Source organism: Neomonachus schauinslandi, chromosome 14, assembly GCF_002201575.2.
Source record: "Neomonachus schauinslandi chromosome 14, ASM220157v2, whole genome shotgun sequence".
Lineage (NCBI taxonomy): Eukaryota > Metazoa > Chordata > Mammalia > Carnivora > Phocidae > Neomonachus > Neomonachus schauinslandi.
Genome location: NC_058416.1, coordinates 54852173 through 54877270, shown reverse-complemented (window position 1 = coordinate 54877270; position 25098 = coordinate 54852173). Strand labels below are relative to the sequence as shown.

Here is a 25098-nt window from a genome sequence, read left to right as displayed (position 1 = left end):
TTCTCACAGTTGCAGAGTCAGATGTTGGGTAATAGAAAAATATGCTCCTGCATTAAGGTGCCAAAGATCTCTCTTTGCTAATATGTTCTTTCCAGAGATAGAATTGGCCAACAGTGCAGAAGAAATACACTATCTCCTTTACTCTCTTTTGATTTGAGCTGTGAAATTCTTGAAAATTTTAAACAGTGGCATTGGACGTTTATACACTTGAAACGTATGTTACTGTCTTCTTGTCAGTTTGAGGCCTTGCACCAACACTTGCAAAGTTGAAACTGATTAAAACTTAGGCTTGTCCATTTGAGGCTTAAATTTAGCCACCATCAGTGGGAAGTTATAAATAGTTAGGAATCTAGAGAAGCAGAGTCAGTACCATTCACATTTTCTCTAGAAGTGACAATGATCATTTACTTTTGGTTTTCCAGGAATAAAATGCAACCTGGGACTAAATCCTGAAGGCTCATACTAGATTAGAAACCTCTTCTTATTAAGGAAGAAAGTAGTACTGTCATTATACATACATACATATATATATATATATACACATATATATGTATTTAATTATAAATAGTGGGAAATATAGTCTTTAAAACAAAATATAATTTTATAGTTTATTGTTTGACTTACGTTAAGTAGAAATAGCATATTAGCAATATGGAATTATAGATGATCATAAAGAATAATAACTTTGAAAGCTGTACAGTTCTGGAATAAGAAGTTAAGAGCAGATTTTATGGGCGTACCCAATAAACTTGTGTGGAAGAAAGAGCTTTTGCTGTTAGAGGCAGAAACTCAGATTTAATGCTTGGCTCTGTGTTTATTGGTATATGACTTTGGGCAAGGTATGCACTAACCTCACTGGGCCCGCCTGTTCTGTGGTCAGAGGTGAGTTTGTGTGAGAGAACGTAAGGGAGGAGCTTAGTGCCACACGCCTGTGGGTGACCTGTGACCAGCTTTCCTTACTTTCTCAAGCACCATACCCTGTTAATTTAAAAAAATAATAAGTGAAAGCACAAAACGTTTATGAGAAATTATTTCAGCTGTCAAACTCATGAAGATCCTATGCATTTTAGAAAATAAACTTTGCTTTTTGGAAGCCATATAGGCAGTATTTTGTGGAGTGTTCATTTGAGAAGCAAAAATGCTGTGTTTGAATTATGATATACATGTTAAGGACATAATGACAGTTTCTTCCTAAGGAAGAGTGATTTATGGGGGCGCCTGGGTGTCTCAGTTGGTTAAGCGACTGCCTTCGGCTCAGGTCATGATCCTGGAGTCCCAGGATCGAGTCCTACATCGGGCTCCCCGCTCGGTGGGGAGTCTGCTTCTCCCTCTGACCCTCCCCCCTCTCATACTCTATCTCATTCTCTCTCAAATAAATAAATAAAATCTTTAAAAAAAAGTGATTTATGTTTTTAAAGATTTTTATTTTTAATTTATTTGAGAGAGAGCACAGAGGGAGAAGGAGAAGCACACTCCATGCTGAGCGGAGAGCCTGACGTGGGGCTGGATCCCAGCGCCCCAAAAGAGTGATTTATGTTTAACAGAAAGTGGAGAGAATAGTTCCTATGGTTAGCTTATTCCCTCCCACTGTCTAGGATTCAGTTTGCCATAAAGGCTGAACACTATGCTCTTTTGTATTTCATTGGTGATCTGAAAGTTCATTTTGGATTTAATTTTTTGCTTGAAACCTCAAGAATACTATGGGAATGCCTTTGGCTAAGGGAAATGAAGTCATAATCCATTCTGAACTCTAGTTTAGTGATAGGGAACACTAATGAACTGCTATAAACATAGCTATCAGGAAACTGAATTCAAGTATTCATGTTAACTCCTGAAAACAGATAGGTATTTGGCAATTTCCTATCCCAGGGACAGCTCTGTAGAGTGTTTTCGGTGGATAGCAAATAATACATTTAAATGCTTGTCAGGATGCCTGGGTGGCTCAGTCTGCCTTCAGATGCCTAAGCATCTGCCTTCGGCTCAGGTCATGATCCCAGGGTCCTGGGATCAAGCGCCGCATCGGACTCCCTACTCAGCAGGAAGCCTGCTTCTCCCTCTGCCTGCCGCTTCCCCTGCTTGTGCTCTCTCTCTCTCTCTCTCTCTGTCAAATAAATAAGTAAATAATCTTTAAAAAAAAGAAAAAATAAAATGCTTGTCAATGGGCGCCTGGGTGGCTCAGTCAGTTAAGTGTCTGCCTTCAGCTCGGGTCATGATTCCAGGGTGTTCTCTCTCTCTCTCCCTCCCTCCCCCCTCCGCCTCTCCCCCCACTTGTGCGCATGTGTGCTCTCTCTCTCTCTTTCTCTCAAATAAATAAAATCTTAAAAAAAAACAAAATTCTTGTCAAAGTGACAAACATGTAAATATGCTGTGGGGGAACACTACCCTGTGTTTTGTAAGGTGGCTGTTTTCTCCGTACAACCCAGACCAAGTTAGAATTCATGGATGCACAATTTAGAAACTTAAATAAAATCCTTTCATAGCATTAGCAGAATTCTTGTATAAATCCTATAAAAACTCTACCGGCACCTCTTCAGGTTCCTGATAATAACAGCATCTCAGTGGTGATCATGTTAAAGTTTCATGGAGACTAAAATTCTCTGGCAGATTGGGTGTGAAAAGAACGTATAGGTACAAATGCCATTTAGCCATTAGCTGGGTTCTCAGATCAAGTCTAGAAACACATTCTGTACCCATAAAGGCCAAAGATTTTCCGTTCATCTGTTTGTTTTTTTCTTTTCCTTATCTTTCTTTCTTTCTTCCTCCCTCCCTCTTCCTTCCTTCCTTCCTTTCTTTCTTCCTCCCTCCCTCTTCCTTCCTTCCTTCCTTTCTTTCTTCCTCCCTCCCTCTTCCATCCTTCCTTTTCTTTCTTTCTTCCCTCCCTCCCTCTTCCTCCTTCCTTTTCTTTCTTTCTTCCCTTCCTTCCTTCCTTCCTTTTTTCAACTGGAGCTGTCACTTAGACCACTAGAATACATTGAGTTGTAAGGAAAGCCAGGCATTGCTTCTCACCTGAATGAGATGTTTTTAAAGATGATTGCTGATGGTATGGGGTTCAGAGGACAGAGGACAGAATTTCCCTTGTTGAAGGTGACGGAACACCGCCTAGAGGAATCATGATGGAAACCTGACGGGATGGTTGGCAGGCTCCCTCCGTGCTGGGGAATGCATTCTGTGTGATCTTTTCACCTTTAGGGATCCCTGTGTTTCTAAGAGACCTAAGGCTTCTAAGAGAGTTTTCCTGCCTGCATAATCCATTTCCCCTGTCTTCTCAAAGCTCCAGTCAGAGCTTCAGCTGGCACTAGAAGGGTGCCCCTCCTCACCATCTCCTCTCCTGCTCCGGGTTCTCTTGCCTGGACTGTTGCCAGAGCTGTTAAGTACTCTCCCTCCTCCCACCCTTACTCCTTTGCTTAGAGGCCAGAGTGGTCTTTTAAAATATCAGTAAGACCTGATCATTCCTCACCTTGAAATGCTCCATTGCATTTAAAATAAAATCCAGCTACATAAACCAGCTTACCCAAGACCCTCACAGTCTGGCCCTTGCTCACATCTTCTACTACATTCTTCCCTGCACCTGCTGGGTCCCAGCTACTTCCACCTTCTTTTCATTTCTTGACCACACCAAGCTCATTTTGTTCTTCAGACCTGGACACGAGTCTTTTCTGGAAGGTATTATCCCAACCCCTGCGCCTTCATGGGGCAGATGCTTCTCGATGTTGGAATGTCGGCTTAAATATCCCCTCCTTGGAGAAGCCCTCCCTGACCACCCAATGTAAGCAGCTGCCATCTACTTTAGATTGAATTATCTAATAACATCTGTCTGTAGTTGACAGGTTTTTTTTTTTTCTCCTTCAATTAGAATATAGGCTCCAGTAGAGCAGAGACCCATTTGTCTTTATCTGATGTATCCCCAGGCCTCATAACAGTTATTTAGGAAATGTTGTCAGAGGAATGTATTAATGCATGAAGAAATGATGTAGCCAGTATTACTAGCCTTAACCAATAAATTTCCAACCAAAAGTAAGGAAATTTGGTGAGTGTGTGCAGCTGTGTCATTGCCATAAATGTATACTTTCCTTTAAAATAGCAGAACAAACTCTCAGACCTATAAGGTACTCTTCCCCAGCCTCTGGAGTTCAGGAAACCCAGTCTGGGAACTCAGCTTCTTTTATCAGAGTGATCATAATGCAGATGTCCTAGAACAGAGCCTGAACTGGTTCTTCTGCCACTCTCTCTTATTGATTTAATTTGCAAGTGGTTTGTCCCCTCAGGAACTTGCCTGTCTTATTAGTGCTGTCACTGAACTCTGTTCACCAACTGAAGCCCCCATATATATAGCAATCAGCTGCTTCCTTGGTTTATTGAAAAGTATTTGGGGGGCTTGTGGGAACAACCAAATATTCTTGTTATTTCAAAGATACGTGGGATTTTATGCCCTGGTGTTTGGCACCCCTTGTATTAGAAAATACGAATATATATTGTTAAGGTGAGCATACTCATAATCATCATCTCTGTCTATATTCTAAACTGCATTTGTTAACTATTCTGCTTCACACATAGCTCTAAACATTTTTAAGCTTGAAAAGCTAAAAGCTTACCAAAAATTAACCAGGTTTTTCCAATGTATTACATAAACTAAGAGTTTTTCCTTCAGCTTTTTTGGATGATCTGGGTAAAGTATTGCTTCCGTGACATAAAACTGTAATTGAGTCAGTTAATGAAGCCTTCAGCTGACCGTGTGGTGGTGGGGAGGCCGGCTTTCTTGCTAGCACGCCATGATTGCCTGCCCTAGTTGCATTATGCCCTGGGGGCCAGTGGGGAAAATCAGTATCCGTCGTCTTTTATCTTAAAGGACAGAATTTCTGTAGATTTCATGCTATTAATACAACAGTATCTCTGGCCCTCAGGAAGACTAGAATTTCAGAATTTTAGAACAGAAGAGGAGATGCATTCCATTGAGGTCACAGAGCACGTGGCCCACTTGAGTCTGGTTTGTGTCCTTCTGGCCCAGCAGGGTGCCTCTCCTGCACTTTGATTTATCCCTGATTTCCCTTTGTCCTCCTGAAGTAGCCAGTGATTTTTACTTGCACCTAATGCTTAAAACGAGTCATTTCACTTGCGACAGAAGGTTTGCCCTGATGATTTTTCCATCAAAGGAGGGTTATTTCCCGCGGAAGCCCTCTGTGCCCCTGCAGGCTTGTTGAAAGCCCCCTTCTCTGGGCTTGCTTCTCACATCCTGGGCGCTGTGGTTGGTTTGCTTCTCAGGGTCACCTGTCAGATGTACACTCTTTGAAGCAGGAGACTGTGGTCTTTTTTTTTTTTTTTGGTCTTGTTTTTTAAATTCCCAACTCTGAATTGTAGATGTGCTGTGCTGTCATGAAATCTTGGTCTCCATAAAGATGGATCGGTAATCCTGGCAGGTTTACAGTCGTCATGGTGAAAGTAAATTTTGAATGATCGCGTCATCTTCGTAGAAATTCCAGCTTTCTGCTTCTGTAATCGTAAAGTCAGCCAATAGGGGTTGGTATATTGCCTTATAAGAGTTGAAGTTAGTATGGCCCAGAAGCTTATTTGAAAAAAAGAAAAGAAAACAAAACTATCCATCGTCCCTGCTGCTGGTCAGAAATACTTAGCATCTCAACTTTCTGTTGTTAAGTTTTCAAAGATATTTGGTAATGACCGGTCCCGAATCCCCCTGTTTTGTGCTTTGAGGAGTAACCGGTCCACTGCTGCCCCATCGAGGCCTCCTTGCTTTATCAGGTTGGTCTAACTTTGAGCCAAAACAATGAAAAAGTCCAGCTGACCCCTTCTGGTGTTAGTCGTCCTTGTGGCCACCAGCGTGGTGGTCTCTGCAATGCCACGAAGTCTCCTTGGCCTGTTCAGACAGCCTCACGGGACCTGACTTCTGCTTGGCTCGTCTCATCGCCCCTCGCCACCCCCCGCACACCCCTTATTTCCCAGCTGCAGCAGACTGCATGCTCTTGCACAAGTAAGTGCAGCTGATTTTTCACACTGCTCTGCCCTTGTCTGATGAGTAACCTCTGGATAGAACTCTCTGCTGCCTTCCTCCTTTGCGCACAACTCAAGAGGTGCAGTAGACTGGCATGACACAGACTGAGTTGGGAGTGAGGAGAGGGGTGCTGTTCCAGTCCCTAGCATGAGCAGCTGGACAGATGGAAGCCCACCTACTGAAATGGGGAAGACCGCCGCAGTAGAACAGATGGGCTGGGAGCGTGGGGGCATCAAGGGTTTGGATGGAAAAATGTTCAGTTCTGGTGCCTCTGAGATATCCAGGTAAGCAAGGTGGGAAGTCGAATGCTATATAAGGATCTGTAGCTTAGGGAGGTTCCAAACTGAGGAACTTCTATTTTGGAGCTGTAATTTTATTTGAAGTGAGATGGAGGAGCTCTCCAAGAAAGAGGGTTTAGAGCGTGTGATGGACTCCTAGAGAGCTAACAAGTTTAGAAAGAGAAAATAGGAAACAGGCCATGAAGAAGCCAAGGGAAATTAGAAAGAGTAGCCAGAACAGATAGGAGGAAAATCAAGAGTGCCCAAAGCAGAGAATCCAAAGATGAGAAGGGATGTCACCTGGGATTTATTGGCTTGTAGGGAGGTCATTGGTAACCTTGGTGAGGTGTACTAGAATAACGGGGGACACCCTGAAGAGTGAGTGGGAGGAAGAGTGTGGTGACCACATGGGAAGACGATTCCTTCCGTAAGCATGGCTCTAAATAGGTAGGACCGTACTGGAGCGGGAGGGATGGTGGGTGTGGAAGAACAGAGTGTGAGTGAGCCCTAGAGCAGGCTGACTTGGTTTTCTGTGTTGTTTTGGTTTTGTTTTTTTTTTTGGTTTTGTTTTTTGTTTTTTTCTAAGATGGATGGTACTAGGGCCTTTTTCCCCCCCTTCTTCTAATGCAAATAGGCAGAATCCAGTAGAAACGCCAGGAGATATTACCATCTTATAGTTTGCTCACAATTGATGGTGGATACTATTCCATAGTCACAAATATTGACATTTATATACTAGTTTCTCTTCTCCTATGAATTTATATTTGAAATATAAGTGGAAAAAAACTTGCTTTTTTTTAGAAAAAAATTGTCCATTTTAGTCTTACATCCCTGAAGGTAGGTAAATGGTATAAAGGGTTTTTTGTTTTGTTTTGTTTTGTGTGTTTTTTAACAAAGTGCTTGGTTATTCAGTAGGAATCCTGTTTTATGCGTAAATGACAGAGATTTACATTGAGCATTTTCCTGCATGAAGTCCTTGGTAGGTTGGTGTCTTTTAATATGACTGAATTTTAATATCAGCAAGAGAGGGAGGTAAATTTGAATAGAGAAGCTAATTAAGCAGTCATTTAGTTAGGAGATGGAGATTTTAAAATGCTAGTTCTAAAAGTGGAAAAGATGAGGATAAATTGACTTTTTTTCTTCTATGGAATAGAAAATTGTAGCTGAAAAGGAACAAAGCCATGACCAATTTTTATAGGTGAAACGGACTGGGGATTGGGACCGTGACTTCATTTATACCTGCACGGGGCCTCCTTGGAGGCTCATCACTATTTCTTAATTTCTTAGTCATTTACTAAATCTCTCCCTGGGAGAGGCGTAATGAATGCAGTTCCTGTTGCTTGAAAAGATGGAGGATTCCTCTTGCCATTCCACTGGAATACTCAAATGAAAGTCTTTACCTCAACTTTTAGGATTCAGAGTTTCTAGAAGTCTAAGCCTTTGTTTTTTTAGCTGAAGTAGAACACAGCTGATAAGGTAAATTTAGTTTCAAGAAAGGGCAGAGTTTAAGCCAAAGCATTTTGTGTCGCTTTCTGTTTAGAATTGCAAGTGATGGTGTTCACTTCTAGTAACTGAAATCATTGACAGCTATGTTTAGTCCGAAGTGAATATATCAGAAGAGGAGGGAGTGTTGGACAATAGTCGAGTTTAGTGAGATGGAAAGGGAAGTGTGCAACTTTAAGGGGCAGGGTTCATCCAGGAAAGCAAGGAATGAGCATGAGAAAAAAGAAAAGCCAAAGCAATGCAAATATCCTACAAATCTGCTTTAAGAAAATGTTTTGGCGTTTGGGTACAAGACCAGAAGTGAGTGCACACTCTAAAATTATGAAAATAGGAGTTAAAGTTAGAAGTACTATATTTAGATGCTTATGCTTTTAATTGTTTGCCATTTAAAAATCAGTTCATCACTCGCTTGTATTGGCAATGTGGGTAGGGAAGAAGACTTAAAAGTTTTGAAGCTGGATTTACTGATGTAAGCTGTCAATGCTGTTTACTCGTAGGTACAGTTGAACTTAACGCCCTTTCAGATATGTGGAGTTATATATTGATTCTAGTGAGACTCCAGAACTACAAAGCCTTACATTTTTAAGGTCTATTGCTCTACTATCTTTCAGCAGCAATGAAAGTTTTATTTTATTACAATTAGTCAAGAAACAGCAACAATTTTCATTCATTATATTATGCATGTAGTGCTGGGGAAAATAATATGCTTCAGAAATATTTGACAAATGCATAGGAGTTTATTCAAGGTTTGAGGTTCTGTGATTTATGTGATCTATGACAAGTAAGGTATCATATGGTATATTTGTAGGTAGAAAATAATGGTAGGTTATTTTATTATTTAAATAGTTGATAGGTGGTTGCTGGGTTCTATTTTGCATTTTTATTCGGTTTTTGTAGAGCTGGCTCTCTGCCTTAGGGACAAATCATGAAATCAAAGAGAAAAGCAGGCCGCAAAATGGTTTCATGACCAGAATAATAACACCGAAACCCAAAATTGGGATGTTCTTATACTAATTTTTCCCTTTTAGTTCATGTTTATCGAGGGGCTAAGGTCATGTGTTTAGAAAGATTCCTATTTTAACACACATTGGACAACTTTTTAATGTTTGGGTTGCATTGATATGTCCACTCCAATGGAGTCTATACTAAAACTACATTTGTGTAAAAATTCCTTATGTTTACAAAGACAAGGAGTCTGAAAGAAGGTGGTGAAAGAGGTGAGAGACTTCTGTAAGAAGACAAACTGTAAGAAGATCTGAAGTTTGGCATTTTTCACTCCCTTCCCCACACCCACCTCACTCCTTCATCACTAATTTCTAGGCTGAACCCCTTGTTTTATGGAAGAGGAAGCAGGAGACCAAAGAAATTAAGTCTGTCGTCCAGGCTCACACATGACAGCTTACTTGCTGCTAATTATTTTCATGTATTAGATCTATAAAGATTGTACATAGATTTTAAAGTGAAATGAACTGAAATGTTTATATTTTGAGATATGATTCTGGTTTTGCTTCAGTAACCATTTTGACATCTCATTATTAAGTTAGAGCTCTTTGCCGAAACACAGATAATAGAGAATCTTAAATATGATATTCATAGAAAATAGATACTGAAGGTATCCAACATTTTTAAAATATGATTTATATTTATATATTTATAAGAACTGCCCTGCCTGGGAAGAAAATTAAGCATCTTTTTTTTTTTTTAAGATTTTATTTATTTATTCATGAGCGAGAGAGAGATAGAGGCAGATGGAGAAGCAGTCTCCCCGCAGAACAGGGAGCCCAATTCGGGACTCAATCCCAGGACCCTGGGATCATGACCCGAGCCAAAGGCTGACACCCAACCGACTGAGCCACCCAGGTGCCCCTAAGCATCTTTTAAAAATGTACTTTTTTTAGTAGTCGTTTGTATTTTATTTTTGATTTCATGATCTAGTAATTCTGGTTACTCTTACAGAGATTATCTAAACCACTTAAACATTTTCTTTTTGAGTTTTTGGAAAACCCTTTGACCCACTGGTAAAAGCGTGTGATTAGACCGATAGCATCTATTACCTGTAGGGAGATATCAGCTCTGAAAGTTGTAACTGAGTTCTGTTTTCCATTAAACATAGAAATACCTACGTTTTCCTCACTTGAGAGATTTCACAATTGCTAAAGACTATAAGGAACAGTTCTTACACATTCACATATGTAGGTGGATATGATAATAATGGGGTTGATTTTATTAGTTGTTCCTCAAATAATTATTCAAATACCTACTGTGGCCCAGGTACTACATTGGTACTGGTACCACGCATAGAGTAGCTATGTAAGAAGGGAATGCCTTTCTCAAGCTGACACTTGAGAAATGGGGAATTGGCCACTTGAAGAGCAGAGGAAAGAATGTTCTCACAGAGAACAGCATGTCTAAAAAACCTGGAGGCAGAAAACCTTGCTGGGCTTTGCCAACCAAAAGGAGATCACGTGGCCAGATCGTCGTGGGAGAGGGGGTAGGCAATGCCACTGGGCATGGATTGGGTGTTGAGGCCTAGGCTTGTGCTGGAAGGCCATGGCAATTAAGAGATTGGATTTTTCTTCAAGCACATCAGGAAGGTATTAACATGAGTGCTAGGACTAGATTTATGTGTTATGAAGATCAGAATAGAAGTGGGCAGGAATAGACAGGGAAGAGGAGGTTTATTAGGGAGTTCAGGAAACAAGTGATAGCTTGCATAGTGGCAGGGGACCAATTGAAGATATATTTTGGAAATATGTTTTTATATAGGTATTTGTATATGTATGTGCAAAATACATATTTGTCCTCTATTAGAGAAAGTAAGGAAAAGGAAATGTCAGGGCTGATTTCTGGAATTCTGGCTTGAAAGAATGGCATTGCCATTTATTGGGGTGAGGAAGAAGAGGGAGGGGAGGAACAGACTTGAGACAGAAAATTCTAGAGGTACTTGTGAGCTATCAGGGAGAAATGTCAAGTGGGCAGTTGGGTTTGAAACCCCAGAGAAGAGGTTCAGACCAGAGATGTGAGTCTATAAGCAGTTGGCTTCTGGGAAGTATTTAAAGCCCTGGGAAAGCATAGCAATAGCTGGGAGAAAATGTCAAGTGAGAAGAGGAGAGAGCCTGAACTGAATTTTCCAGAAGAATCCCACATGTAGAGGTTGGGTAGGAAGTAGCCTGGAAAAGAGAACGAGAAGGTGTAGCCTGAGAGATAGGAGAAAAGCAGTAGGGTGTGGTGTGTTCTGAACCCCAAGGGAGGGAAACATGCTGACAAGTTGGGGTGGGGCTGCTAAGAGGTGAGATGAGATGGGAAAAGAAGAGAGTGCGTAGTCTGTGGCACTGTCCACCTCAGTGCGAGTCAGACTGGAGTCCTTGCAGGGAGAGGGGAAGGGAGGAAGTAGAATACAGTGAGGGTCAACACAATTTTTTGAGAAGCTAGGAGTAGAAAGCAGAGAAATATGGTCATAGGCGATGGAGGATGTGGGCTTGAGGGAAGGCTACCTTGTTTTACTGAGATGGGAACCGCTAGAGCATGACTATATTTTGGTAGAATTTTAGTCTGAAGAATATGTATTAGAATGGCCCTGAGCAAGCGTAGTGCGGTTCCAGGAAGACAGAAATGAATTTCTGCTTCGTGGAACAATCTGGAGCAGCACAGCAGGGGCCCAGGTTGGAAGGGGTGACCCTGGCATCCTCCTGAATTTGGGGCCTCCATGACTGAGTCTGTGGTGACCATGTCGATCATTTTTCCCTAGCCAATGAGAAGAGGAAGCCTAGGGCAAGTGTACTTGCCTTTATGAAGATGACCTAAATACTGGATACATATTCTGTCTTTTCTCATTGGTCCAGACTTCATCACCTGGCCTCAACTCATTGTGGTCTCAAGCTGGGTGAAGGAATACCAGCTAAAACAAAGTTTAATTACTAAAAAGAAAAAGGAGAAAATGGATTCTGAGAAGAGTCCATTTCTTCCACTCCTTGGGGTGAGGAGGGGGGTTACAACATACTTATTTGTGTTTCTAAACCATGGGCAATACGTGACTTAAATTTGGCACTTAATTGAGAGTTCAGCAAATTGAATTGACTATTAAAATTGACCCTCTCCTGGGTACATACCTCAATATCATAAAACCCATCTATGAAAAACCCACAGCGAATATCATTCTCAATGGGGAAAAACTGAGAGCTTTCCCCCTAAGGTCAGGAACACGGCAGGGATGTCCACTATCACCACTGCTATTCAACATAGTATTAGAAGTCCTAGCCACAGCAATCAGACAACAAAAAGAAATAAAAGGCTTCCAAATTGGCAAAGAAGTCAAACTCTCACTCTTTGCAGATGATATGATACTTTATATGGAAAACCCAAAAGACTCCACCTGAAAACTGCTAGAACTCATACGGGAATTCAGTAAATTGTCAGGATATAAAATCAATGCACAGAAATCAGTGGCATTCCTATACACCAACAACAAGACAGAAGAATTTACAATTGCACCCAAAACCATAAGATACCTAGGAATAAATCTAACCAAAGAGGCAAAGACTCTGTACTCAGAAAACTATAAAATACTCATGAAAGAAATAGAGGAAGACACAAAGAAATGGAAAAACATACCATGCTTATGGATTGGAAGAACAAATATTGTGAAGATGTCAATGCTACCTAGAGCAATCTACACATTTAATGCAATCCCTATCAAAATACCATCCACTTTTTTCAAAGAAATGGAAAAAATCATCCTAAAATTTGTATGGAACCAGAAAAGACCCCGAATAGCCAGAGGAATGTTGAAAAAGAAAAGCAAAGCTGGCGGCATCACAATCTGGACTTCAAGCTCTATTACAAAGCTGTCATCATCAAGACAGTATGGTACTGGCACAAAAACAGACACATAGATCAATGGAACCGAATAGAGAGCCCAGAAATGGACCCTCAACTCTATGGTCAGCTAATCTTCGACAAAGCAGGAAAGAATGTCCAATGGAAAAAAGACAGTCTCTTCAACAAATGGTGTTGGGAAAATTGGACAGCCACATGCAGAAGAATGAAACTGGACCATTTCCTTACACCACACACAAAAATAGACTCCAAATGGTTGAAAGACCTCAATGTGAGACAGGAGTCCATCAAAATCCTAAAGGAGAACACAGGTAGCAACCTCTTCGACTTCAGCCACAGCAACTTCTTCCTAGAAGCATCGCCAAAGGCAAGGGAAGCAAAGGCAAAAATGAACTATTGGGACTTCATCAAGATAAGAAGGTTTTGCACAGCAAAGGAAACAGTCAACAAAACCAAAGACAACCGACAGAATGGGAGAAGATATTTGCAAATGACATATCAGATAAAGGGCTAGTATTCAAAATCTATAAAGTACTTCTTAAACTCAACACCCAAAGAACAAAGAATCCAATCAAGAAATGGGCAGAAGACATGAACAGACATTTTTCCAAAGAAGACATCCAAATGGCCAACGGACACATGAAAAAGTGCTCAACATCACTCGGCATCAGGGAAGTCCAAATCAAAACCTCAATGAGATATCACCTCAGACCAGTCAGAATGGCTAAAATTAACAAGTCAGGAAACGACAGATGTTGGTGGGGATGTGGAGAAGGGAACCCTCCTACACTGTTGGTGGGAATGCAAGCTGGTCCAGCCACTCTGGAAAACAGTATGGAGGTTCCTCAAAAAGTTGAAAATAGAGCTACCATACGACTGAGTAATTGCACTACTGGGTATTTACCCCAAAGCTACAAATGTAGGGATCTGAAGGAGTACCTGCACCCTGATGTTTATAGCAGCAATGTCCACAATAGCCAAACTGTGGAAAGAGCCAAGATGTCCATCGACAGATGAATGGATAAAGAAGAAGTGGTATATATATACAATGGAATATTATGCAGCCATCAAAAGGAATGAGATCTTGCCACTTGCAACGATGTGGATGGTACTGGAGGGTATTCTGAGCAAAATAAGTCAAACAGAGAAAGACATGTATCATATGACCTCACTGATATGAGGAATTCTTAATCTCAGGAAACAAAGTGAGGGTTGCTGGAGTGGGGGTTGGGATGGGAGGGATGGGGTGGCTGGGTGATAGACATTGGGGAGGGTGTGTGCTATGGTGAGTGCTGTGAATTGTGTAAGACTGTTGAATCATAGACCTGTACCTCTGAAACAAATAATACATTATATGTTAAAAAAAAAAAAAGAAGATAGTAGGAAGGGAAAAATGAAGGGGGGGTATTGGAGGGGGAGACGAACCATGAGAGACTATGGACTCTGAGAAACAAACTGAGGGTTCTAGGGGGGAAGGGGATGGGGGGATGGGTTAGCCTGGTGATAGGTATTAAAGAGGGCACATACTGAATGGAGCACTGGGTGTTATACACAAATAATGAATCATGGAACACTACACCAAAAATGGTGATTAACATAATAAAATAAAAATTGACCCTCTCCCTTTAAAAGGTCGAATTTGATTATAGGCTCTGGATTACACCATAACACCACCTTTCCTCCTCTCTGTCTTTTCTCTGGACTTAACACTTTCTAGTAAAATCATACAAAAGAGAATATAGTATTTACTTTCAAGATTTGCTTAAAAATCTAAAATGTAAGAGGAAAAAAGGAAAGGTGTTCCTTTTATTTGGATCACTATCTTGTTCAGTGTTTGGTCTTGATATTTACATATGCTTTGGGCACCTGAGCACATGCCAAGTTGATATGTCTTTTATTCAACAGAAAGAATAGCTGGTGATTGTAAAAAGGAACCCTAGATAGGAAACATGGATGTAGCATTTAGTTTATAACATAGATTGGTATTTGTATGTTCCCTCTTCTTCAAGTTATTAAACATACTCCCAGCGCGTGCTGTGAAGATAGAACTAAATGGTGATTTTACTATGGAGTAGTAGTTTGCATAATTCTGTATTATACTAACGGGCATATCATTTTTAGAGTATTACACTAGCCCTTTGTTCCTGGTATTTTTACCATAAAATTAGAATTAGGAAGGGAAATCATAGGACAGGCTGGGATATTTGGTTTGAGATAATTTACCATCTATCTAAGATAAGAAATTACTTAAAATGCCATGGTAGCAGCTGGCACAGCTCCTCTTTTGCTGTTTCGAGCACAAAACTGCTTTAAGCATAGCAGCATGCCCATTAGGAGGGGGAGAAAGACTAAGTTCTTTGGATATGGTCAGGTTCAATTCCCTCATTTGGTAGCTGTGGAAACTAAGGCACAAAATATTTACGTGTCTTGACTAGCAAACCATTACAAGGTGGTGGTTCTATTTTAGAAGGTGTTTTTAGGTGTAAGAGAAGACTATTATATATTAAACTCTGTTGTGTGAGTCCCTTATGAGCCGAGACAAACTCCTCTTTCAACTGTCAGGGGGAAACAGGAGGAAGCCAGCAAGAAGCTGTGACTTTTCACTGGTGAAGGAGGGAGAGATGAGGCTCCCAGCCTCCCTCCAGCCCCGCCCAGGGCTTGTCCAGTGTGGGACCCGTCCCACGTCACCGAGGAAGCCTCTAATGTAGTTGTCACTGTTCACTCAAAAGGGGCTAACAGGATTCTGAGAAAGCAGAGGAAGGGCTCTTGCTCATGGAAGAATGGATAGATTCAGGGGTTCCGGAGGCGGAGCAGGGGCCCTGGGTAGAGATAGGAAGGGAGAGGGAAGGAGAAAAAAAAATCCACTTACAAAAAAAAAAAATCCACTTCCATTATTAGATCATCTTTCCCAGAGATTAAAATATAGATCCAGCTGATGCGGAAGATTCATTTTTCTGAAATTAAATGTGTCTAAGTTATGTAATTATTAGGCCGTTACTTTAATGTCATTTTATGGCCATCTATGGCAAAAAACCTAATAGGAATAAAACCTGTGATCATTACAAATAAGTTTTGGCTTCTAGTTAAATGTTCACTTTGAACCATCTTTGTGGTAAATGGAAGTCGCCTATTAGGGCCGTGCAGTCGGACCGTATTTGGATTGCATGCACGTTTCCCTTTTTTTTTTTTTTTTTTTTTACTGTGGTTCTGTGCAGCCTTTCACCATAGGTAGCATCCTAGTTTTTGTGCCTAGCGAAGGTAATTACACCGAGTGATGGGACCTTGCCATTTTCTGTTTGCAGAACAATCAACCATGACGACCGAATCTGGCTCAGACTCGGAATCCAAGCCCGAGCAGGAGGCCGAGCCCCAGGAGGCGGCGGGGGCGCAGGGGCACGCGGGGGCGCCGCAGGGCCCAGGGCCTGAACCCAGCGGCGAGGAGCAGCACCAGGCCCTAGAGCAGTTCGAGGCCGCGGCGCACAGCACCCCTGTGAGGAAGGAGGTGAGCCCCAGGACCCAGGCCGCCACCGGCTCCCCCGCACCTGCTAGCATCACCCAGAAACCCAATTCAGGAATGTTTACTGACCTTTTCCAGGGTCGGGGCCGACCTTGGTCTCTTAGCACTAGAGGAAACTATGAGGGGTCATCTGTTTACCCCTTCTGGTCCCAGGCAGATGGAAATTTACGCTATTTTAAGACTTTCAGTGAATGACATTCCACAACCTTGCTTGGTAACTCCCTCATTTGATTAAAACACTTACACCCACCCTGAAATCTGTACTGCAGGTTATTGGTTTTATCTGGGTTTACAGGAAGGCTAGACACCACACCAGTGGCTTTAATTAGGCTCCTAACTTTTATTCATGCTTAGGCGTTAGAGCTCTTTTGATTCTTCCCAGGGGTCACTCTGATCCTAATGTTGCCCCCTACTTTTAGTGAATGTTCAGGTGGGTCTCTTTCCCTCCCTGATGTGCGTGTATGTTCAGCTCCATTATCTAGACATACTTAAGTTGTCACATGTAATGTGACTGTTTCTTTTAAAAGTTTTCATACAAAATATAAAGCATGGTTTATACTTGGGCTTTGAATGAATCCATGTTTAAATTATTTTGGCTTGAAACTTCAAACTGAAATCAACGTGTGTTAGGGTACCAACTCATGCTATGGTAAGCAGATCTGGGAGTCCCTGCAAACGATTGACCTTTTTCTAGGTTGGAAGTATATGTGTCAAGCTAGAAATTGTACAGGATGTTGAGAGAAGAGACACGAAATCAGCATGTTAGTGAAATTCTTTGGAAGGCACAACACATTATTATAACATTAAACTATGTTTACAACCTGATCATTTCTTTTCCCATGGTATTTATGTTCTGCTTTTAAGCAGTATTAAAAATAACATTTATTTTCATGTTCTGTAAATAGATGCTGTGTCTGATATAAAATGTTTCATGATGGGGAGCTGGAGGTTATCCTTCCAGCTTATTAAACAAAATCTAAGGGGCCATTGTTGTCATCATGGTTTTCCTTCACCGTTTATTTTTTTGGAGATGTGAGGATTGTGGTGTTTTGTTTTTAAACCTTCAGCAATTTAAAATTACTAGACTGGATTTTTTTTTCCCCGTTCTTTCCTCTTAACTCTGAAATGAAATAAATGTGAGAGTGGGAGATAATTGTACAGAAGAAAGAGTTTCTGGGCCGAGACGTGATACATGTGTTTTATCTTCTGGAAATCAGATGTCTGAAACAAAATGAGAGAAATGATACTAAAGCCCTTTGAGGGAAAGGTAACTGGCTGCGGAGCCAGGAGAACTATTTAATCCTGCCTCTTCCCTAGATATTTTAGGGATCTCCAAGAACACATTCAGCCTCTGAGCCTCAGCTTCCTTGTTCACAAGATGAAGAGATCAGAAAAGATCGTTTTCTCAGGTTCTTCTGCTCTTGTCTCCTTGATTCAGGCTAGGAGCCCAGTTATGTTGGAGGTAAAATGAAGTACATTTTGGTAGTCCATGACGATGAAAACATGGGCTTGGCTGGATTTGAATTCCAGGGTACTAGTTTTATGGAGGAAATTTGTGGAGACTGTACCCTTTGTCCTTTTCTCTCCCATGTGTAAATGAGGGTAAGGAGACCTAGATACCTACCTCCCAGAGCTGTCATGAGGATTCAGTGAAACAGAGGATTTACCAAAAGGGTTGATACTGATTTTTTTTTTTTAAGATTTTATTTATTTATTTGACAGAGAGAGACACAGTGAGAACAGGAACACAAGCAGGGGGAGTGGGAGAGGGAGAAGCAGGCTTCCCGCAGAGCAGGGAGCCCGATGCGGGACTCGATCCCAGGACCCTGGGATCATGACCTGAGCCGAAGGCGGACGCTTAACGACTGAGCCATCCAGGTGCCCCGATACTGATATTTTTAAATTGTAATGAATTATATGTGACTACAATGGATGTTTCATTTGAGGTCCTTGGTCTGCTCTTCTGAAGTTGTTGAAAATATGTGCATGAGAGGCTCATTGATGGGTTCTTGCTTTAAATGTTTTGGAAACAACACCTTCCTTTGAATACTGGTGGTCTCAGGGGTGTCTGGAGTTGACCTCTAAGTAGCCCAGAAAGCTTAGTCTCATACAGATACTTTTATTTTATTAGAGGAAAAATGAAATTTCATCTTCCTCAATACAGAGAAAAAGTTGATTCCAGGTAGTGAGATTTAAATAAAAACGTAGCTTCTGTTGACTTTGCCTGTAATGAAATGAAAATGTGAATTAAAAGTGCAAAAGTCTTAGGGCACCGCACTGTAGTTGGTTAAGCATCCGACTCTTGGTTTCGGCTCAGGTCATGATTTTAGGGTCCTGAGATCGAGCCCCCACCCCCCCAGGCTTGGGGCTTGAGATTCTCTCTCCCCCTCTCCTGCCCTTACCCCCACTTGTACTCTCTCTCCCTAATATAAATAAATCTTAAAAAAAAAAAAAAAGAGCTAAAGAGTTATAAGCACTTAGCAAATATATCATATAAAATTCCAAGGTTACCAGGGTGCCTGGGTAGCTCAGGTAGGCGGCCGACTCTAGATTTCGGCTCAGGTCATGATCTCAGGGTCCTGAGATTGAGCCCTGTGTCTTGTTCTGCCCTCAGTGGGGAATCCGCTTGAGATTCTCTCTCTCCTTCTGCCCCTCTCCCCATGCTTGCTCATGCACGCTCCCTCTCTCTTTCTCTCTCAGTAAAATAAAGAAATCTTAAAAAAAATTCCAAGGTTACTAAACTTCTTCAACTAGCTTAAGACCAGAATTGTTTGACTTTTTTGCAGCACCATTTTAATACTTTGATATGAAAAACTAATAGTCAAAAAAAAAAAAAGTTGGACCAAGTTGCCAGAGCAGGTTTTCTTTTATTTATTTGTTTTAGTTACCTCTAGCCTTCTCAACTATTTTGGCCTTTGAAGTTGTTTTTTCAATTTTTTCATGGTCTCTTCACTCAGCAAATTGGTCTTTTTATTCTGCAGAATGTCTCACAACTTTGCCCTGAATTCCTGTGTAAAGTAGTGGAGGAAAGGACTGTATTTATAATTTGGAGGGAAAACCAGATAGAAAATGACTTTATAAAAGCAGAAATTCATACCTAAAATCCAAAATAAATATATCAGAAGATAACCTTGTGATTAGAGTGTCATAAAATTGTAGCCACTAATAAGAAAGGAAAGTTGAAGGGATAAATCTAAATAAACCTTTATTGTCAAGGTCATGTGCTTTTAGCTACTAGGAAGATAGTATGTTTGTGAGAGAAGAAATTTCATGCTCACTCAAGAGGCCTAAACTGAATTTTGCAACATGTCTTTCTTTGGTCTGTCAGTGTGCATTTGCAGACTAGTGGAAACGATAGTCTGGTCCATGAGTTGAATTTGCACATTAATACCATTGGTGGTCATTTAATAGAAGAGGGCATTGTATGGTGACAGATGCTAGCTACGCTTGCGGTGAGCACAGCATAATGTATTGAGTTGTTTAATCACTATTTTGTACAGGTGAAACTATTTGTAATATCGTGTCAACTGTACTTCAATGAAATATATGTATGTAAACACACACATATATAAAGCCAGGGGGGTATAAAGAGAATAGTTGCACAGAGAGATTTCCAAGTAATTATTGATTCAAGGGAGAATTAACTGTTCCTCAGGACATATTCTGCAGTTCTGAGTCTAGCTTGGACTACATTGTTGTGCTTTGAAAGCAGATTAAAGCTTTTGGACAGATGTGATCTGCTCTTACACTGGCTCATTACAGTGAGGGGGGAAACAGATTAAGGGGATTACTTTGTGATGAATTTCAGTGCTGCTGGCTTCATTGAATTGATTTAGAGCTGTAACAGTTGTAAAATTACTGAGAAGATTAATACTTGAAGCTCTCTAGGCCTTAAAGTTTGTAAGATACCTTATATGTATATGGGGTGTTGTGGGTCATAGAATACAGAAGGATCCAGTGAATGAAGAAAATAGAGTACAGTAGATAAAATCTAAATGATTTATTTTAAAGACCTGTACTGTCTAATGCCTTTTACATTTTACAAATGTCAGGAGTCCATTTGTATCCTCCTTTGTTTAGTGAAGTCTTGGCATTTGCTAACTCCGTGCTTCTAAATTAAACCCTCAAGTCAAACTGAAATGCAGCCCCGTTGGTACATTTAAATGGCAGAAGTTGTTTAGGTGAAACCATTAGCATTATAAATATCCATGTATGCATACTTATCCATTCAGTCTCCTGATGCAGACATCTCTCTTGCTCTGGCAAATAGGAAAGCCTATGTCTGAAGGGTTTTGCTCTTGCCTGAGCAATGCAATATTTATTTCCTGTCTTGCAGTGAAAACTGTTCATTGTTTGCTCTTCACAGGTCACTGACAAGGAACGGGAGTTCGCTGCTGGGGCTGCAAAACAGCTCGAATATCAGCAATTGGAAGACGATAAACTTTCTCAGAAATCATCTAGCAGTAAACTATCTCGATCTCCATTAAAGATTGTCAAAAAGCCTAAAAGCATGCAGTGCAAAGTGATACTTCTGGATGGATCAGAATATACCTGTGACGTGGAGGTGAGCGCATATTTAAAAATCTTTTTTGTCCCAGGTATTGAGAACTGGAGAATGTTGGTATGAGACATACAAGATGCGTTCTTGTTTTCAGAACTCTGGAAAGTTATTCAGACCCAGTTTCTAAATACAAAATTCTTTCCAAAGTCTCTAACAGGAGATCAAATTACTAAAAGTACTTATAATGTCTCCAAAATGTTACAATCAAAAGAAAAATGTGATCTTAATTTAAAAAAAAAATCTCTAACACTTTCCATGGTAGGAAAAAAAGCTGGGGGCCTTAAAAATCAGGCTTTTCTTCAATATCTTATGAGCTATCATTTAAATGAATTTACTTTTTCTACTTGAGTAGTTTTACTTTTTCTATTCAAATAATTTTACTCTTTCTATTTTAAATTATTTAATATCTTTTGTATTTGAATCATTGCAACTTTTAATTGGTATGAACTTGTAAATTTCTGTACATAGCATTGGTAGATTGGTAGGATCATTTGAACGGTGAATGTCCTCCTCTTAGAGTAATTTTTTAAATGTACATCACGGTGGGCATTGCAGCCTGAGTGTAAAGGGGTCTACTATCCTTTGTTCTTTTCGTAAAGAAAACTAAAATTCCTCTCAGAGAAGGAGCAGTTGAATGACTTTTGTCAGAAATGCTTGGCAAGACCAAGTTAACAGATGAGAACAACACGAACCTGTCCATAGCAGTGGAGACGGGTGGATTCTCCACGTGTCACGGAGAACACACACACAGGGCGTGAACTGAAACCACAAGAGTGGGTCTGGGTGTGCAGGAGCCACGGCGCCTTCTCTCCACAGCTCGGAGGGGGCAGCTTGCTCTTTCAGCAAGGTGATTCAGCTTCAGATTGAACGTTTTCATTGCAAGAGCTTATTCCTCCTGCTTCAGCCGCCTGCCCTTCATCACGCGGGGACATCACGCAGCCCTTCCCACCAGCCCCTCCCATCACATGTCTACACAGTTCACCTCTTCTGCTCTGTGTGTATTATTTTCTTTTATAATAATTTTTTATAAAGTTTACAGATTTTTTTTTAAGGTTTTTTTTTTTTTTTAAGATTTTATTTATTTATTTGAGAGACAGAATGAGAGAGAGAGCACATGAGAGGGGGGAGGGTCAGAGGGAGAAGCAGACTCCCTGCTGAGCAGGGAGCCCGATGTGGGACTCGATCCCGGGACTCCAGGATCATGACCTGAGCTGAAGGCAGTCGCTCAACTAACTGAGCCACCCAGGCACCCGATTCTTTTTTTTTTTTAAGATTTTATTTATTAGAGAGAAAGCGCACAAGCAGGAGCAGGGGGGAGAGGGAGAGAGAGAAGCAGACTCCTCGCTGAGCAGGGAGCCCCACACAGGGCTCGATCCCAGGACCCTGGAATCATGACCTGAGCCAAAGGCAGACGCTTAACTGACTGAGCCACCCAGGCACCCTAAAGTTGATAGAAGAATCTTTTTCTGGGACACAAAATCCTTGGCCAGCAGAGTATTTTCAGTTTTACAACAGACATTGGTAGTTGAAGAAAATGTGGTCACTACTGACTGGCATACTTGTGGAGAAAATAGAGAAATTTGGGCATGGTAATGACTGGTTGAATAAGAAAAATGGATTGTGAATCAGCTATATGGTTCTCAAGGTGGCAACAAGATATAGCTGAAAACGCATATTCAAAGTGCCTGTGGACTTTAGATACAAACTGTGGAACATAAAACCTTGGCTGGCAGGGCACATGGGGTATAGTAGGTAAATGGTGGTTGAAAAACATTGCCCTAGGGAAGGTGTCCTTCAGTTTCGCTCCCCTTTACACAGAGTTTTTATCAACGTCTTGGATGAAGGCACATGCATAACAAATCGCTGAACAGTATTTTTAAGTGACTAAGAGGCCATGTGCCAAAATCTGGGTTTCTCATGAAGTGGACAGTGTGTGACATGGAAACAAAGTAGCAAGATAATGTTTAGCAGGACGGGAGGCCAGACTTCACTCTGTAAATGTGTTGGGGGAAGGGGTGGTCAAACTTAATGACAGCTTGGGTGAAAGTAATCTTTGGGTTCAAGTCGATTACAAACTCAGCGTTAACCAGCGGTGTGGTGTAGCTGTCAGAAACTTCCATGCGGTCACAGTGGCTTCTGTGGAAAAGCAGCACATGTGGTTTCCCTGAATGTGGCCAGTGCCCAGATCCTGGGCCAGAGAGATCCCATCCCCTGCGTCTTGTTCATGAGTTCATACGGGAAAGCGCTCTTTGGAGCCACCAGACCCAGGTGCGAAAACAGATTTATCTATTTGTAACCCATGTGATTTCAAGGAACTTTAGCTTTCTGAACCTTGGTTTCCTGACCAGAAAAATGGGGGTGGAAATACTTGCCTCAAAAAGCCATTATTGTGAAGATTAAAGCAGGTGCTTAATTTAAACCCTTTCTGCAACATAACATATTCTTAATAAGTGGTAGCTATTTAATGGAATAACTGAACTCTTGAGCTTTTTCAGCAGAGAGTTATAGCATGGTGAGTGATCTGGAAACCTCGTATGAAGAATGATTAGAGAAATAGAACGTGTTAAATAAAAAAATCTCCACTTGTCCCCTTCTAGATTTGGAGGGGAGAGGATAGCTACTTCCAGTTAGTTGGAAAAGTTGGCATTGAATGTCTTAACATACATTGTTTAAGGTATAGAAAGTAAAACTAAGGTAGAAGTTATGGGAGGTCCGATTTTTAAGCAAACAGAAAACAAATGTTTTAAATTATTGCTGTCAACCTTGTGATGTGTGTTCTGTAGGAGGATTCCAGCAGAAACTGTAGGTGCATTTATGGAAACCATCAGCCCCTCAGATGCAATCTCAGACCAGACAACTTCCAGTGCCCCTTCCTATCTAAGATTCATGGAGAGAAGTGACACACAAAAATCTGAATTGAAAAAGCAGAATTGCTCCCTAATTCCTGTCCCCAACACATACAGTTGTAGGTGAATTAAGGAAGTTAACAGATGTTAAAGTAACAGATGTAACTTTTTTGGCATTTAGTAAGGCATCAAAAAAGGCATTTTAATGAAATCTCTATGCCTAAGTGTTTTCCCCCATGGCTTATTTGATGCCTTCATGACTACACCATCAAAATCAACAAAGCTCACCTCTGCCATGACTTCATCATGAGAATTTATAGTCACATATAAAGGACCCCCTGTCAACACACACACACACACACACACAGACACTCTCATATGCATGCGGGTACGCACGACTAGCACAGCCCTGTTCTCTCTTCTTTTTTTGAAACCACAGGGTAGCATTTCCCCTCACCGCATGGTGCTGCAGTGGGACAGAGCCAGCGACCTGAAAAAGCAAGATACAGGATTGGTTGACGTCTGACCCCAGTGACTGAACCCTTAAGTCTTCAATTCCTCTCTCTTCATGTAGAGATAGAAGCCTTTTCCAATCATGCTGGCTTTTTCATGCTTCCCTTCCAACAGTAGGCTTAGATCATTGTAGCACTCAGTGTTTTTCCATTTGACTATTTCCTCAATAATTTTTTTCAAACTCTTAAGTCTTGATCATCTAAAATATAAGAAAATTTTATTATGAGTAAAATAGAAGAAAAGATCTTCTGAGAAGACCATCTTTTAAGCATCTTGATATATATGTTTGGCAAATGTTTACATGCTACCCTATTTTCATGTATGCCCAGCAGAATTACTAATACTGCTACTCCCTTCTTACTACTGTTGGCCCATTAGAGAACACCAGCAACTTCCTGTAGCCAGTTTACTATCATGGGTGCTGTTTATTTCTTGGACATGAATTTTAAAAGAGAAAATAAAGAAAAATATCCCAGTCACATGCAGTGAAGGAAATTGTGCTCACCACATCTTAGTCACATTGCTTCTGTGTTCTGTGGACTCATTTCGGTCTGACTGATTAGCACACAATGTATTTCCTAATGACCATCCAATTAGAAATGTTTTCTCTTGTTTGGGCACCGTTCTAATCTAGTCTGATTTGGTTTTAGGAAAATAAGTCAGACATGATCTGAAATTTGGGACCATATTTCATAATACAAGTTTGCTGCTCCTTTCGTAAAATGTTCAAGCTGTTTTATGGCGTAGTTTGATTTGTTTTCCCCCAAGAAACCCCAATTGGGCGAGGAGTCTAGTGCATCACTGGACAAGCTATAGAGGGTTTACCTTGCAGGTGTGACTTACGAGGAACCTGCTGTGTTTCTCTATGCATATGAAACTCCACCTCACTCCATTTAGCCCCTAAATATTGCTGATCCAATGGTGAGGGAGACTTAGTGTTTATGGACCCAGTTAAATCCACACAGAACTAATACCTCCAGGGAAAATGCCAGTGAATCGGCCACACTGGAGAGAGGTTTCTATCCAGATTGGGGCAAATC

The 25098-nt window shown here is 41.0% G+C and overlaps 1 protein-coding gene across 3 annotated transcripts in view; it reads left to right on the top strand.

The window, feature by feature from the left end:
• Positions 1 to 25098, top strand: part of EPB41L3 (erythrocyte membrane protein band 4.1 like 3) — a 142301-nt gene that overhangs the window by 39411 nt on the left and 77792 nt on the right. For all 3 annotated transcript variants that reach the window (XM_021686037.2, XM_021686034.2, XM_021686038.2), the window contains exons 2-3: positions 15924 to 16123; positions 20505 to 20702. In XM_021686037.2, the coding sequence (XP_021541712.1) occupies positions 15935 to 16123; positions 20505 to 20702 (387 nt within the window). In that variant the 5' untranslated portion in view covers positions 15924 to 15934. The remainder of the gene's footprint in view (positions 1 to 15923; positions 16124 to 20504; positions 20703 to 25098) is intronic.